General features: G+C 44.5%; 1 protein-coding gene across 2 annotated transcripts in view; it reads right to left on the bottom strand.

The window, feature by feature from the left end:
- Positions 1–15183, bottom strand: part of LOC310793669 (protein kinase C beta type) — a 46496-nt gene that overhangs the window by 8868 nt on the left and 22445 nt on the right. For both annotated transcript variants that reach the window (XM_083655522.1, XM_083655523.1), the window contains exons 3-14: positions 14370–14452; positions 11804–11915; positions 7300–7428; positions 5607–5763; positions 3672–3806; positions 3410–3506; positions 3143–3286; positions 2702–2875; positions 1617–1708; positions 1405–1467; positions 1169–1307; positions 947–1027 (exon numbers count right to left, since the gene is read on the bottom strand). In XM_083655522.1, coding sequence (XP_083511648.1) covers positions 947–1027; positions 1169–1307; positions 1405–1467; positions 1617–1708; positions 2702–2875; positions 3143–3286; positions 3410–3506; positions 3672–3806; positions 5607–5763; positions 7300–7428; positions 11804–11915; positions 14370–14452 — 1406 coding nt within the window. The remainder of the gene's footprint in view (positions 1–946; positions 1028–1168; positions 1308–1404; positions 1468–1616; positions 1709–2701; positions 2876–3142; positions 3287–3409; positions 3507–3671; positions 3807–5606; positions 5764–7299; positions 7429–11803; positions 11916–14369; positions 14453–15183) is intronic.

Genomic DNA, 15183 nt, shown 5'->3' with positions numbered 1-15183 from the left:
GTGCTAGTCTCGGCTCTCCCCAGATCGAAAGAGGGTGTCGCAGTGACAAGGGGCAGCAGGGGGGCAAATTGGCAAAGTACAATTGGGGAGAAAATGGGTGGGGAAAATAGAAAAAATTAAAATTAAAAATAACATCAGCGCAATTCATATGCAACAGTAACATTCATCCATAAACAAATATGGTCAATCAAGTAGCTTACCTACTGCTACAGTATATCTCCAATATAATTATCATGTTATCATGGAATACAACATGATTACACGTGGCTCTGCGAACAGTACTTCATTGTCAGTTAATTCAAGAGGAGCCATTAACAGCCTGATGGTTTTCAGGTTTTTATTGGGATCTTCATTTGAATAAATACAGTATATTTTCCATATGGAACCTGTGGGAATTGAGCCTGTTTCCAGAGAGCAGAGCTGATTGGTCAGAAGGCAGTCCTTTCATGTGTTTTGATCTTATCCTCTGAACTTAACCTGCCCCAGAGTAGGTTAGCCGTGCAGCATGAGTTGCCATGTTGATCTATCTCGGTAAGAAGTGACTTAGGGTCGTAGGAAGGCAAATCCAGGGGTAAACCTGAAGTTACCTCACTAAGCCACTAATCTTGCATCGTAGTACAGGCAGGCCCCTGATGTCATCTGTTAAATATTTTCTCTCTCTCGTCTAGACTGTGAAGTACTTTGTAACTTTGTTTTGAGAAGTGCTACATAAATAAAGCTGATGTTATTATTATTATTATCATTATTAATTATTGTTGTTATTATTATTCGTAGTGGTAGTATTAATCACTTTATTTTCTTAATTCAATTTCTTGTTACAATATTCTGTTCACAAGAAACAAAAATTATGTGAAAGCAAAAACAACTGATTCATGCAAACGTCTGCACAGACACACACACACACACACACACACACACACACACACACACACACACACACACGAACCTGTCCTGCCAGCATTTCGTAGAGCAGCACTCCAAAGGCCCACCAGTCCACAGACTTCCCATAAGGCTGATAGGCTATGATCTACAGCGGGGGATGGTGAGAGAATGTGCATTATTCACAGGTTAAAAAAACAGAAGAGGCGCCGACTGACTGCCACTGGAGCTCAACACACACACACACACACACACACACACACACACACACACACACACACACACAAACCTCTGGGGCGATGTAGTCTGGTGTTCCACAAAAAGTCTTGGTGGTAACTCCGTCTAACATGTTCTCTTTGCACATGCCAAAGTCGGCTATCTTTATATGACCTTCAGAGTCCAGCATCACATTGTCCAGCTTCAGATCCCTGGGAACAAATGCACACGCGCACACACGCAAGTATTGTATGCACCTGTACTGAAATGTTTGTGAGTAGGTACATTCAGATTCACAAGCTGACTCACCGATACACAATGCCTTTGAGGTGAAGAAAGAAGAGTCCAATGGCAATCTCTGCAGCATAAAACCTTAAACGCACAGGGACAACACAGTTTCAAACCACATATTCTTTTCAAGGACATTTGTGTTTCCATGCATATACCATTATTGTGTGTGTGTGTGTGTGTGTGTGTGTGTGTGTGTGTGTGTGTGTGTGTGTGTGTGTGTGTACACTCACACGGCATGAGGCTCCTTGAACTTGCCGACCTGTTGGATCTGGTACATGAGGTCTCCTCCATTAATATACTCCATCACAAAATACAATCGGTCCTACGAGACAGAGACAGAGAGACAGAGTCAGACAGACAGAGAGACAGAGACAGACAGAGAGACAGACAGACAGAGAGAGAGACAGAGGCGAGGGAGATAAGCGCTAAAATGTTAAAAAGGAGATTATTTGGAGATTAGGATGCTTAGGTTCGATGGCACAAAATTGCCACATCAACAAGCCTTTTTAAAGCATATCCTAAATCAGTGTTTCTCAAACTTTTTCAGACCAAGGACCACTTAAATCAATGAAAAAAACTCGGGGACCACCTAACTCCCAAAACATCCCCCAAAACAATAGGTCTACTACTTTAACTGTAAATTACATGCTAATTAAATGACAAATAGCAGTACAATTAATCTAATTTTTGGCTTCCCACAATTATGAAAACAAGATAACCGATATAAAAAATACATATATGTAATTTATTTTAGTTAGTCCATTTACCTTTTTTTTTTTTAACATTTATTTCTCCTGTTCAGTTCAAATATATTCAAAGTTCAAAGAAAGTTTTTTCAAGTTCAATAAATGCACAATGTTGCCAAAGTGAAATAGGCTATATTTTGCCATCTTCAAGTTGCATTCAGTGATGTTTTTGTGTTCAAATAAGTGTTAAATTACTCTATATTCTGACAGCAATTACTGAAATAGAGTGTTTGGTCAGTAACTTGGAACTCCCAACCCCCCGCTGTGCTCTGTCTCTCTCCTGTAGCCCTGCAGGCAGAGTGGACATATCTCTGCAAGCGTAAGTCATAGAGAGTCACTGGTGGTGGCGTTGGATTCGGGGTGAAAAAATACATATAGTCCGTTAGAGGCATCGTGATCTGACCTTGAGTTTCCCAGAAAATGTAAACATTTCTCTGATTGGATAGTGGGAGGTAAAAAAAAAGAGGAAAAAAATATAAATCTACTCGCGGACCACTAGGGGGCGGACCACTGTTTGAGAAACACTGTCCTAAATCACATGTTTTCCTCAAGCGTGTCACATGGCCTACCATAGTCTGGAAGCAGGAGTGCAGCTGAGTGAGGAAGGGTGGCTTCCCAGACAGAGCGAGGACCCTCTTCTCCACCATGGTGCACTCCACGTCGTCGTCCTGAATCACCACGTCTTTCTTCAGGATTTTGATGGCGTACAGCTCCTCTGCACCCTTCCGCTCAGCCAGCATCACCTGATGGGAGTCAACAACCACTAAAATGAGCTTCAGATAAATCCTATTTTTTCCAGCCACTTTGCTTGGTTTTGCTCTTTTGCTTACATGAAGTGCATGCTGTCATTATTATAACGGACCATAGAGATCATCTCAGCCTTAATAACACTGCAGAAACTACTGTGAACACTGTGTGTGTGCCAGAGATAGGGACTTGAGTTGGACTTGCAAAAAAGGACTTGTGAGCATGTCTGGTGTGCGTGCAGCTCTGCGTGTGTGCAGCATTACCTTGCCGAAGCTGCCCTTGCCCAGAACCATGATGAAGGTGAAGTCCGAGAGCTTGACCCGGTCCTGGTTGCCGTTGCTGTCGTACTTACACACCGAGGAAGAGGAGGCGGGGTCTGTGGGCCTCCCCGGACCCACCCTGGCCCTCTGGGGGGAAAGAGAGAGGAGGAGAGAATGAAGGGAGGGACGAAGCTATGAGCCTTATGTAGAAAGAAAAAATAGCAGATATTGAATCCATTGTGATTCTTTCTCTGTGCATGTGCGTTTAACCTCAAACTTCTGTCGTAGCTCCTCGTTGCCTTCCTCTCCCTCTGGCTGGACGGGAACATTGAAGTATTCCCCCTCCTCCTGACCTAGCATCTTAAACCTGAGCCCCCCCCAAAATAAAGACACAGCAAAGTCAAGATCAATCCTGGATTAACACCGCACAGCCTTTCTATCTTCACGCCTCTATTCCATCAGCTTTGAATTCTGTATCTTTCTCTCTACATCTGGCCTTCCTCCCTCAATCCTTCCATCCTGCACATCTTACCATCCGTCTACCCCTTGTTTCTGTAGCTCCGAGATCCCATAGGAGAGGGATCCCATGAAATCATTCCTGCTGGTCAGATCCCAGTCCCAGACCTCCACTGACAGACGGCGGTCCTTGTCAGTTTCTTTTAAGTTGCTGAGGGATGGAGGGAGACGGGGAGGGAGAGGTTAGACAAAAGATGAGATGTGGCGGAGAAGTAGGAGAGCATTCTCTAAAAAGAAACACGCACACACACACACAACAAAGAATGTGGACGATATCTAAAATAAATAGTCAATACTTTTCTAAAATTTAAAACGGATTGTGCCTGCTGTGCCTCGACATCACAGCCAGGGCTGGGTATCGTTTAAAAAATTACGACACCAATAGCGATACCAGTAACCTTAAGTGATGTATCAATACCAATAGTGTACTTCATTCAATGCCTTTTTCGATGGCATGCTGAACTGCCAGTGCCAACTCCATCACATATACTGTACCATGCTCAACTTCACCACCACAGCTTCTGCACTAGTGGGCCAATCACGCCGCATTCAAGCAAAAAACGTCTGCGGCGATTGTGTGCAAAACCATACAAATAGCAACTTTTTTTCTAGATTTATGTACAAAAAGGATCAAATGCAGGTATCGTTTGACTGGAAAAAGCTTAATTTATTATTTGTTATTTCGGATGATAAAGGTATTGAGCACCGATACTCAGCCCTAATCGCAACATAGATTTCGGCCATATCAATCTGAACAAAATTGTCTCTGTAAATTCTTAAAACAAGTCAAAATAAACTAGAACGACCGCACCACAGATATATGCCTCCGCCAAACAAGTGAGCAGTCGACATGCATGTCTGTCAGACTTTGATGTTTGAGCCAAATGTGAAGACATTTCATCAAGGTGTTACTGAGATATGGCGTTACAGAGCTTGAAAATGGCGTTTGTGAGGTCACAGTGACCTTGACCTTTGACCACCAAAATGTAATCAGTTCATCTTTGAGTCCAAGTGGATGTTTGAGGCAAATTAGATGAAATTCTGTCAAGGCGTTCCTATCACGTTAACGAGCATGAAATGAGCGGTCGTGATGTCACAGTAACGTTGAACTTTGACCACCAAAATCTAATCAGTTCATCCTTGAGTCCAAGTCGACGTTTGAGCCAAATTGGAAGAAATTCCGTCAAGGCGTTCCTGAGATATCGCGTTAAAGAGCTTGGAAATGGGGTTTGTGACTGTGAGGTCACAGTGACCTTGAACTTTGACCACCACAATCTAATCGGTTCATCCTTGAGTCCAGGTGGACGTTTGAGGCAAATTGGAAGAAATTCCATCAAGCCGTTCCCAAGATATCGTGTTAACGAACTTGGGAATGGCGTTCATGAGGTCACAGTGACCTTGAACTTTGACCACCGAAATCGAATCAGTTCACCTTGAGTCCAGGTCGAAGTTTGAGGCAATTTTGATTAAATTCCATCAAGGCGTTCCTCAGATATCACGTTAACGAACATCGGACGGACAGACATATGGAGACATACGGACGGACAACCCGAATCCATAATGCCTCCCGCCTGGCTATTAAAATAATTAAAATCGTAATCAGTCAGAAGCTACAAAAAACATCACTAAAATGTCTCTGTGATCCTTTTATAACTGATGTAAAAAGGGATCTGTTAAATATCCAACAATTGGATTTGTTCTCGTCTGTGACATCCTAGCAGCCACAGCAACCCAGAAAACCATACAGTTTAGATGACAAGAGGCGAAAACAGTAAAGGGAATGGGGACAGGGTCACTCCCATGAGCTCCAGTTAGCTCTGCACTCATGTGACTGAAAATGAGGCCAGCTAAGTTCAAAGTAAAGAAGTTTCCTCCCACAATGCCAAACACAGTACATGCATTCTGAAGACGGACAGAGATATTGTATTAGGGTGAGAAAAGGATGTCTCACAAAGTGAAGGTCTCGTTCCAGGTGGGGTTGAGGCAACATTTGATAGTCTTGGTCTTCTGCTTGCTCTCGCTCTTTGGGTCTGGGATCAGCTTGAGCTTGACGTAGGGGTCGGACAGGCCATTGGGGTCCATAGGCACCAGGTTCTTAGCCTCTTTGACTGGGAAGGACAGGCGGGAGGGAAAAACACCAGCTCTTTTAGTCTGTTTAGTCATTCAGTCTGCAATTTGTCCTTTCCAGAGGACAGGCAGGGCCTGAACCTGCAAGCCAGCGGTATTAGTGCAACACTTCTGCCAGCACACTCCTACATCTGAACTGATGTAGAGCCCCACCTCTGGCCTGCCCTAAATAACTCTGGCTACATCTGACAACACTTAACGGTTTACATAGTTTCTGTTCCAGAATCAATCTAGAGCTGTCTGAGAGAGAGAGAGAGAGAGAGAGAGAGAGAGAGAGAGAGAGAGAGAGAGAGAGAGAGAGAGAGAGAGAGAGAGAGAGCACGTGGATGCCTGTCCTAGTGGTTATGTGGGTCAATCGTTGGATCATTGATCGACTAATGGACTTTCCAGTTTCAGGTTTGGGTTGGAATAGAGCTCTCAGAGGCACTCTCTCTCTCAATATCAAACCGTGTGTGTGTGTGTGTGTGTGTGTGTGTGTGTGTGTGTGTGACAGAGAGAGATAGAGACACACACACACACAGAGCATACTCACTAGTGACGGTGAGAATGTCCTGTGTGTGTGTGACAGAGAGAGATAGAGACACACACACACAGAGCATACTCACTAGTGACGGTGAGAATGTCCTGTGTGTGTGTGACAGAGAGAGATAGAGACACACACACACAGAGCATACTCACTAGTGACGGTGAGAATGTCCTGTGTGTGTGTGTGACAGAGAGAGATAGAGACACACACACAGAGCGTACTCACTAGTGACGGTGAGAATGTCCTGTGTGTGTGTGTGACAGAGAGAGATAGAGACACACACACAGAGCGTACTCACTAGTGACGGTGAGAATGTCCTGTGTGTGTGTGTGACAGAGAGAGATAGAGACACACACACAGAGCGTACTCACTAGTGACGGTGAGAATGTCCTGTGTGTGTGTGTGACAGAGAGAGATAGAGACACACACACAGAGCGTACTCACTAGTGACGGTGAGAATGTCCTGTGTGTGACAGAGAGAGATAGAGACACACACACAGAGCGTACTCACTAGTGACGGTGAGAATGTCCTCACGGATCTGGGCACTGATCTAGATGTGTGTGTGTGACAGAGAGAGATAGAGACACACACACAGAGCGTACTCACTAGTGACGGTGAGAATGTCCTGTGTGTGTGTGTGACAGAGAGAGATAGAGACACACACACAGAGCGTACTCACTAGTGACGGTGAGAATGTCCTGTGTGTGTGTGTGTGACAGAGAGAGATAGAGACACACACACAGAGCGTACTCACTAGTGACGGTGAGAATGTCCTGTGTGTGACAGAGAGAGATAGAGACACACACACAGAGCGTACTCACTAGTGACGGTGAGAATGTCCTCACTGATCTGGGCACTGATCTGGATGTGTGTGTGTGACAGAGAGAGATAGAGACACACACACAGAGCGTACTCACTAGTGACGGTGAGAATGTCCTGTGTGTGTGTGTGACAGAGAGAGATAGAGACACACACACAGAGCGTACTCACTAGTGACGGTGAGAATGTCCTCACTGATCTGGGCACTGATCTGGATGCGGCCTCTCCTCTCGGTGTGATCTGTCCCACACAGGCTGGGGACATTGGCCACACACCGTTTATGGATGTTCATCATACAGTCTAAACACACACACACATTTTTGTCAATATCTCAATACTATCAATCAAATGTATACATTATATTATCCAATTCATATGCATGTAATTCATGCAAGATATGGCTTGCATATTAATAATTTGTCTTTTGCCACTTGTGTTTTCCCATTACACTTCTATTTTGCAAGTTTCACATCCCCTTGTAACTAAAATCCCTTCTTTGCTATTGTTAGAGGAAAAAGCAAACTTGTATTAATACTAGTTTCCAAATTAATTTGCAAATTTCGGTTAACAATGTAAACATATTTATGTAGATGCCATGATTTTACTTGAATTTATGGTAAGTATGGGTTCCATTTGATTTAAATCTTAGATTCATTGCAGATTAAGCAGTATTAAGTACATTCCAGCAGCCTAGCCGAGAGGTAATAAAGACTAATAAAAACTTGAACTTGAGCTAAAGTCAAAGTCGGACGGACAAACCCATCTTTATTGTCACACAACAACACACACATGCTGCCAGCCACACACACACACACACACACACACACACACCGTGGCCAGTGAAATACAGTCTCTGCTTTTAACCCAGGCTTGTCCTTCCTCCGGGGGCAGGCCAGGAGCAGTGGGCAGCTTTCTTGTGTACAGCGCCCGGGGACCAACTTCACGGGGAGAACACGCAAACCCCACACAGAAAGGCCCTTTTGACGAGATAGCCCACCTGGGCCGTAGGCACTGAGGACATGGGGGGGGGGGGGGGGACACACCCTCAGAGTCCCAGGCGGAAATCGAACCCAGGACCTTCTACCTGTGAGGGGACAGCGCTACAACTGCGCCACCGTGCCCCGCTATACAGACACTGACAGATATTACGTACACACAAAAGTATTTTTCATGGTGATGAAGGGGGGAAAGGTCCTAGTACACTGCATGCAATTGTGCTGTCTGCCCACTAGATGTCAGACTGCCATGATCTACAAAGATCCACACTGTACTCTAGTCACAATATGGGCAGGTAAACTACTGCTTTCTGTACATTTTCCTTAATTTGATAATGACCTGCCTTCATCTCCCCCTCAAATAATGTCCTAGATACATCACCCATACCCATAATGTCTCTTTCCATTGCTATGCAGACATACTGCTCAAGTGTGTAAAGCCCTCAATGCAGGGACAAATCCATGGATGACTCACCAACTCCTCCCCAAAACACAGAAAGCGCGCATATCATTAGGTCAAACTCCTCCTAGACCAAAAACAATATTCACCAGCTGTGACTAGGGGGCGGGGCTAGTCACAGCAATAGCACAATACGGGCTAGTATTGTTTTCACCTTGTTAGTCTGTGTCAGGGTTTCCATTATCCGGTCTTTTACCGTTAAAATCGGGTTAAAGTCAGACAGATTTAAATCTCTCCGGTCACAGTCTGGTGAAAATATTTCCCTCTAAGCATAAGTTGAAGTGTATTAAAATAGGCTAAAATTAAACTGCACCATTATTGGTAATTTTGGCCAAGAAATGACTGTGAGGACATGTCAAGGCAGCCTCAGCCCCCCTCTCATGTGACAAGTGCGCAGCAAGATGCCCTCGCTTTGATGACTGCGCTCCGCTGTTCTGGAGGCTTGAATTTCTCACCGGCCTGCATAGTCCTCATCAGGCCTGCGTAGTCCTCATCAGGCCTGCCTAGTCCTCATCAGGCCTGCCTAGTCCTCATCAGGCCTGCCTAGTCCTCATCAGGCCTGTGTAGTCGTCATCAGGCCTGCATAGTCCTCATCGGGCCTGCATAGTCCTCATCAGGCCTGCGTAGTCATCATCAGGCCTGCGTAGTCCTCATCGGGCCTGCATAGTCCTCATCAGGCCTGCATAGTCCTCATCGGGCCTGCATAGTCCTCATCGGGCCTGCATAGTCCTCATCAGGCCTGCATAGTCCTCATCGGGCCTGCGTAGTCCTCATCGGGCCTGCATAGTCCTCATCGGGCCTGCATAGTCCTCATCAGGCCTGCGTAGTCCTCATCAGGCCTGCGTAGTCCTCATCAGGCCTGCATAGTCCTCATGAGGCCTGCATAGTCCTCATCAGGCCTGCGTAGTCCTCATCAGGCCTGCATAGTCCTCATCAAGGATTTCAGCTAAATCTAAGCGGGCCAAACTAGCCAAGGTAGTCTCCATGATCCTTGTCTCCAGTGTGTCAGCAGAGAGAGGGTTGCAGCAGCACTGTGGGCTTGGTGATCTACAGGTGATAGAAGCCTGGTTGACAGGTGACAGCCAAATTCACTGCAGCAATCCAGAGATGAGAGATTAGAGGGCCATTTAAATGAAAGAAATCCATGAAGAATTGAGGCTAGCAGAGGAGTTGATGGATCAATGTCTATATTACACAGGTTTTGGCTGCTGGCTCACGCATTGCAAGTTGGAGAGACACTGAGCACATTTGACCTCAGTCGGCAGGCAGCTCCATGCTTCACTGCTGCAAGCCAGCAAACAGCAGCTTATGGTTTTTTGTTTATTTTAAAGCAGTTTAATTCTATTCTATTTTATCTGAGAAAAGGCCTATAGAGGGTATGCACACCCACTGAAACACGCTCCCTCAATCGGGAACGAGTGTCAAAATGAGTGTCAAGTTCCTCCCTGAGCAGCAGGTGTCACTTATCTAGGCTGATTACTGCATTCAAGCTCAGTCTTGCTGTGACTCAGTGGGCGTGACCCCACAGTGACATCTGCCTCTGTGACATCACATGCATACCCTCTATAGCCAACGGATATTTTGATTTCAAGTCGGCAGCAGCACTAATCAAAATGGTATGAGCCAGTCAGCAATAGGCTAAGTTATGGTTATCTGTTTATTTTCAAAGAGTTTTTATTCTATTTCTGATAATATGTAGGCCTATATGCTCTAGGAAATGCTTTGTGTTTTGCCCCAACGAACAAATAATCCCCACGCCCATATGCACGTGAGTCTATATACGTGAGGTATAGGACGGATAAACCTTGTCTTTATTTGTCAGAAAGCACCAATGCATGCACATACAGTAGGCCTATGCATTATACACACACACACGTTTGAGGCACCATGAAATCTGTCCTCCGCATCTATCCCATCCTGGATCGTCCTCCTCTATGGGCTGTTCAGGAGAGGTGGGCAGCTGCAGTGAAGCACCCGGGGACTTACTTTATTTGGCATTAATATGATCTAAAAAGTTGCCTTATGTTTCAAATATATAGCCTAAATCTACGTGCCTTGATTATGCCATTCATAGCCTGCCTATCAATTGTTTTTAAGCTCAATAAACACTGAAATCCTCCAGGACACGTTGACCACAATTTGTTCTAGTAAAAATGCTGGTGTGTGTGTGGGTGTCATCAAGGCAAAATGTGGTCCTGACCTGGAGACACCTATTGTAGCGAGAACTACCACCGGAGCGGTTTTGAGTACTTTGCCCGGTGTTTATATTTGACCTGCTCCATCAAAATGAGTCACATTTAATACACTGTTGGAAAGAAGGGAATATAAGCTTTCTGGTAATATCAAAATGAGTGAGATACACCCCTTATGTCTATATTCATGCAAACTATGTTTTTGAGAAAAGGGGCCTTAAAGTATGACAAAGTAAGCTAGTTCATATCTGTCCTCCAAAAAGTAACAGTATAGGGCTATAACCACACAAACTTGTTAGTATTCCAGATGAGTTACTAAAGAAGACAAATGTATTGGTAGCAGTCTACCAAAAGCAAATAATGTCTTCCGCTAATATCATGTTTGTCTAAAAAGATGGGTTCCTTATCCGTGCCAACACAGTTGTTTGTATGTTTGTTGTTCAGAGGAGTTACTTAAAGTTCCTAGCAGGTGTGTGACAGACATCCAGAAGAGACAGAGAGTCAAGCACTTAGAAAGATGGATACGCCTGCCCTGCACACACTGCAGTTATCCACTTTTAATTGAGAATGTTTTGATCAGTCAGATCTTCATCAGGTCGCATCCAAATAAACACTTCATCTTATGTACAATATATAATACGAGGCCATAAGTCATATGATCTGAAAGTAAATCAATAGACAGAAAAAGACACAAAATACTCATCATTGTTCAAGACACGTCAATGGACAGATAACTATAACATTTCTATGCTATTTGGAAAACTTAACTATAACTTTTCTATGCTGTTTGGAATTGATGGGAGCGTGAATGAGCACGAGAGCTTTGGCAAAAACTGATGACTAGTTCAGCATCCGAGTGTTAGCCAAGGAGAGGTTTGCATGCGCTTATCTGTTTGGGGGAGGAGTTAAAAAGTTACCCATAGCGCCACCCCTCGTCTGTGGGACATCATTGCAGGCTGGAGCACCCTTTGTGATCGCGCACACACACACACACACACACACACACACACACACACGTGTGTACTTACGGTCACATTTCATGCCCTGGTGTAACAGCCCGTACAGCAGTGACCCACAGTGGTCACAGAAGGTGGGGCTTGAATAGGTATGGACCTTAAACCTGTGTTTACTGCGAGGATCCTGGGGGAGAGGAGAGGTAGAAGGACAGAGAGGAGGGGGAAGACGGTTCAAAGATGTGCCAGTGTTAAAAAGGCATCAAACTGCCTGTAAGGATCTGCTAAGGTGTCTTAACAGGTGCACAACAATTGTCTTATGATCGGGACAGAGGGCAAAACTAAAAATAGCCAGAGAGAGAAAGAGAGAGAGAGGTGTGTGTGTGTGTGTGTGTGTGTGTGTAGGAGATAAACTAAATTACAGCGATATGACAAAGAGAGATTCATAATGAATGTCATCAATCATGACTCAGGGATGCAGTGTATGCGGATTCATAAGGGTCTTTCACACCGGCCATGAAAGCCGAAAAATGCGCGGAAATTAGGATTCGCGGCTCCGATGTGAAAGGTATGAACGCGCGTTGGTGGGTAATTCTTGTACGCCTTTTGTCCCGGCACCAAAGGTTGTCACATCGCCGTATTGGCGGACAACCCGCCTCCACTTGAAAGGTCGTCGCAGCGAGCCGGAAAAGGTGCGAATGGTCAGCTCATTCATAAAAAAATTACAGGGGAAATCACCTCATGTATCAAGAAAGTGACGAGTGAAAGTAAAAAAAGTAGACTGATAGACAGACCTATCTCCACATTGTGATTGTGCCAAAGGAGGGAGAGAGAGAGAGATTGAGAGAGAGAGATTCATTAACCTAAGGCAGCCAGGCAGCACATTCTCTCTTTAGGGGTATGTCTCAATATGATTTGGGCAGCAGGAGAGAGGACAGAGGTTATGTTGTGTGTGTGTGTGTGTGTGTGTGTGTGTGTGTGTGTGTGTGTGTGTGTGTGTGTGTGTGTGTGTGTGTGTGTGTAACAGAGCATACGAGAATTGCGTGGGAGTGTACACACACATGCCGGTGCTGACCAGGCTATTTTTATTAATACCCCTATCATTTAACAGCAAAAGCATCAGTGAGTGACCACATGAATAATCAATATTTAACTTCAAAAGAAGCAGCTGTAGCCCACACACTTTCTCTCTCACAAAAACATGCACGCACAAAGCTCATGTTAACAGTCGAGTATTCTCTTCATACAGAAAAGAGTAAAGTATTATTTTCTCATATTCTGATGTGTTTCATGCTTTACATGCGTTTACATTTTTAGGTGTTATTTTAGATTCCTATCTCAAGTTTGACAAACATGTAAAGAAGTTGTGGAAAACTGTCAAAACAAATCTAAATTGTTTTCGGTTAATAAGATAATATAATACAAATAACCAGGCACTGAAAGTAATGGATAAGAAATCAGCCAGATGGCACCATTGCCAAATTCTACAGAAATATAAGCTACTAATTGACAGTTGTGTTGACTTTCATTTATAAAACTTATTTTTAAATGTGTAAACAACCTTGCCCCAGAATTTGGTCAACAACAGACAAGAAAGACAGTGGGATCAGAAGTAGAGGTGCAACAAGTGGAAACTCTAGAGCCACAAAACGCAGAACATTTGGTCAATCATCTTTCTCAGTAAGAGGTACACAGCTGTGGAACGTTTTCACTGCATGTTTAGAAATGGCTAGCAATGCTTATGTATTGTCACTGTCAAATAAATGAATAAATCAAATAAATGAAATTGTCATCATTAGTCATAACTAACGCTTAAAGCCCCCCTCCAGTCAGTTTTGTCATTTTTAAGATATTTCATGTGTACCTGTGTTTTTTCCCTGCTAATTAGCCACAGTGTTCGCCACTGTATTTTGTTGACAAATAACCTTATTTTGGGCTCAAAGTCATAAAAGTGGTCTTGCGCTAAAAATGGGTGGTGAAATGGGTGGTGACGTCAGACATTATGTTGTCTAACGAGTGACATGTCATAGACAAATACAATATTTAATACTACAGTAAATACCATCTGTAAATACCATCTGCCGTTAGGTTGGCCAGTAGTACCCCATTATAATGTTGTTAATATACGGTAAGCAGATGGGCAGTGTTTACCTTCGCTATACGTTTTCCACAGAGAAATCCAACTCCGTTTGTCCTGGCTTGCAGAAACTCCGCCCTGCCAGCTGCAGGTCATTAAGGCTGGTTAAGGCTCTCGATGCTCGCGGATGTGCGCATACTTAAAAAATAAAAATAAACAATAACAGCCGCCCTTGGAAGCTGACTCGACAGCCCTCGGAGCAGATTCCGCGTCTCGAGCAGAGCTTCCGCAGTTCCGTTGTGACGTAAAATGCATTTTGCCAGAGGAGGAAATGGGATCTCTCCATGTGGAAAACATAGCGAAGGTAAACACTGACCATAAAGTGGGTTGATGATCAGTAAAGCCATCCTTTAATGCCTGCATCAGATATACTACTGACTTTGTAATGATACAAAGTGAAAAGTCCTGTGTTCCTTCAAATAAAGAAAGTTGTGTGTGTGTGTGTGTCTGTCTGTCTGTCTGTCTGTCTGTCTGTGGGTGTGTCCATCTGTGTGCTTTACTTACATCAGAGGCAGGTCCCTTGTCGGCCCCCGGACAGGAAAAGGTGACAAATTCATGACAACGTTTATGGACCACAAAACAGCACACTGGGGAGAGAGAGACAAAGAGAATGTCAACTAAGGCTTCGTTCCGCCAATAAGCCAACAAAGATCAATTATGGAGCATCGACCATTTCACTAACCTTGCTTGCAAGATGGATAACCTCGCGAGATCAAAAGAGATTCTCTCGACGTAATCCATCTTGATATGCACAGGCAGTTAAGATGATTGGCTTAGAAACCCGAACCATGGCCGGCTCGTCGAATCAGCGGCAGCCTTTTAACGGTAGGCGGGCTTTCTGTGTGACGCTACTGAGAAGCGTCTGGGCAAGTAGTGGGTACATGGTCTTTGTAGTTCTTTTCACTCGTCAACATGGCTGCCGCCGCGAAAGCTAACGAGGCTATCGTAGATGCAGCAATAACTTCAGTTATTTCTCAACTGGACAGCATTTCCAAAATATCAAAACGTTTATTAATCCAATCCAATTATTAATCGCTCATGCGTTAGTTTGTGGAAATTCCCGTGCAATAATCATAGCTCTGGCCCCAGCCCACATCACTCTAGCCGGAGCACATGTTAGCCTACATTAGCTTCCACAAAACACACACACAAAGCTGCACAAAAGTGCTTTACCGTAAAGGAGACCTGCCGCATGGTACCCGAGGGGGGGTGAGCGATGGACTGCTGCCTGCCCGACACCATGCATCCAACCTGGGGATGCAGCAGAGCCGAGCCCCTGAGGCAGCCTGGAGCTCCATGTGCGAGCTCCAGAGGGGGC

This window comes from Poromitra crassiceps, assembly GCF_964638095.1.
Source record: "Poromitra crassiceps genome assembly, chromosome: 19".
NCBI lineage: Eukaryota > Metazoa > Chordata > Actinopteri > Beryciformes > Melamphaidae > Poromitra > Poromitra crassiceps.
Note: the sequence above shows the minus strand (reverse complement) of the source record. Positions and strands in the feature narration are given on the sequence as shown.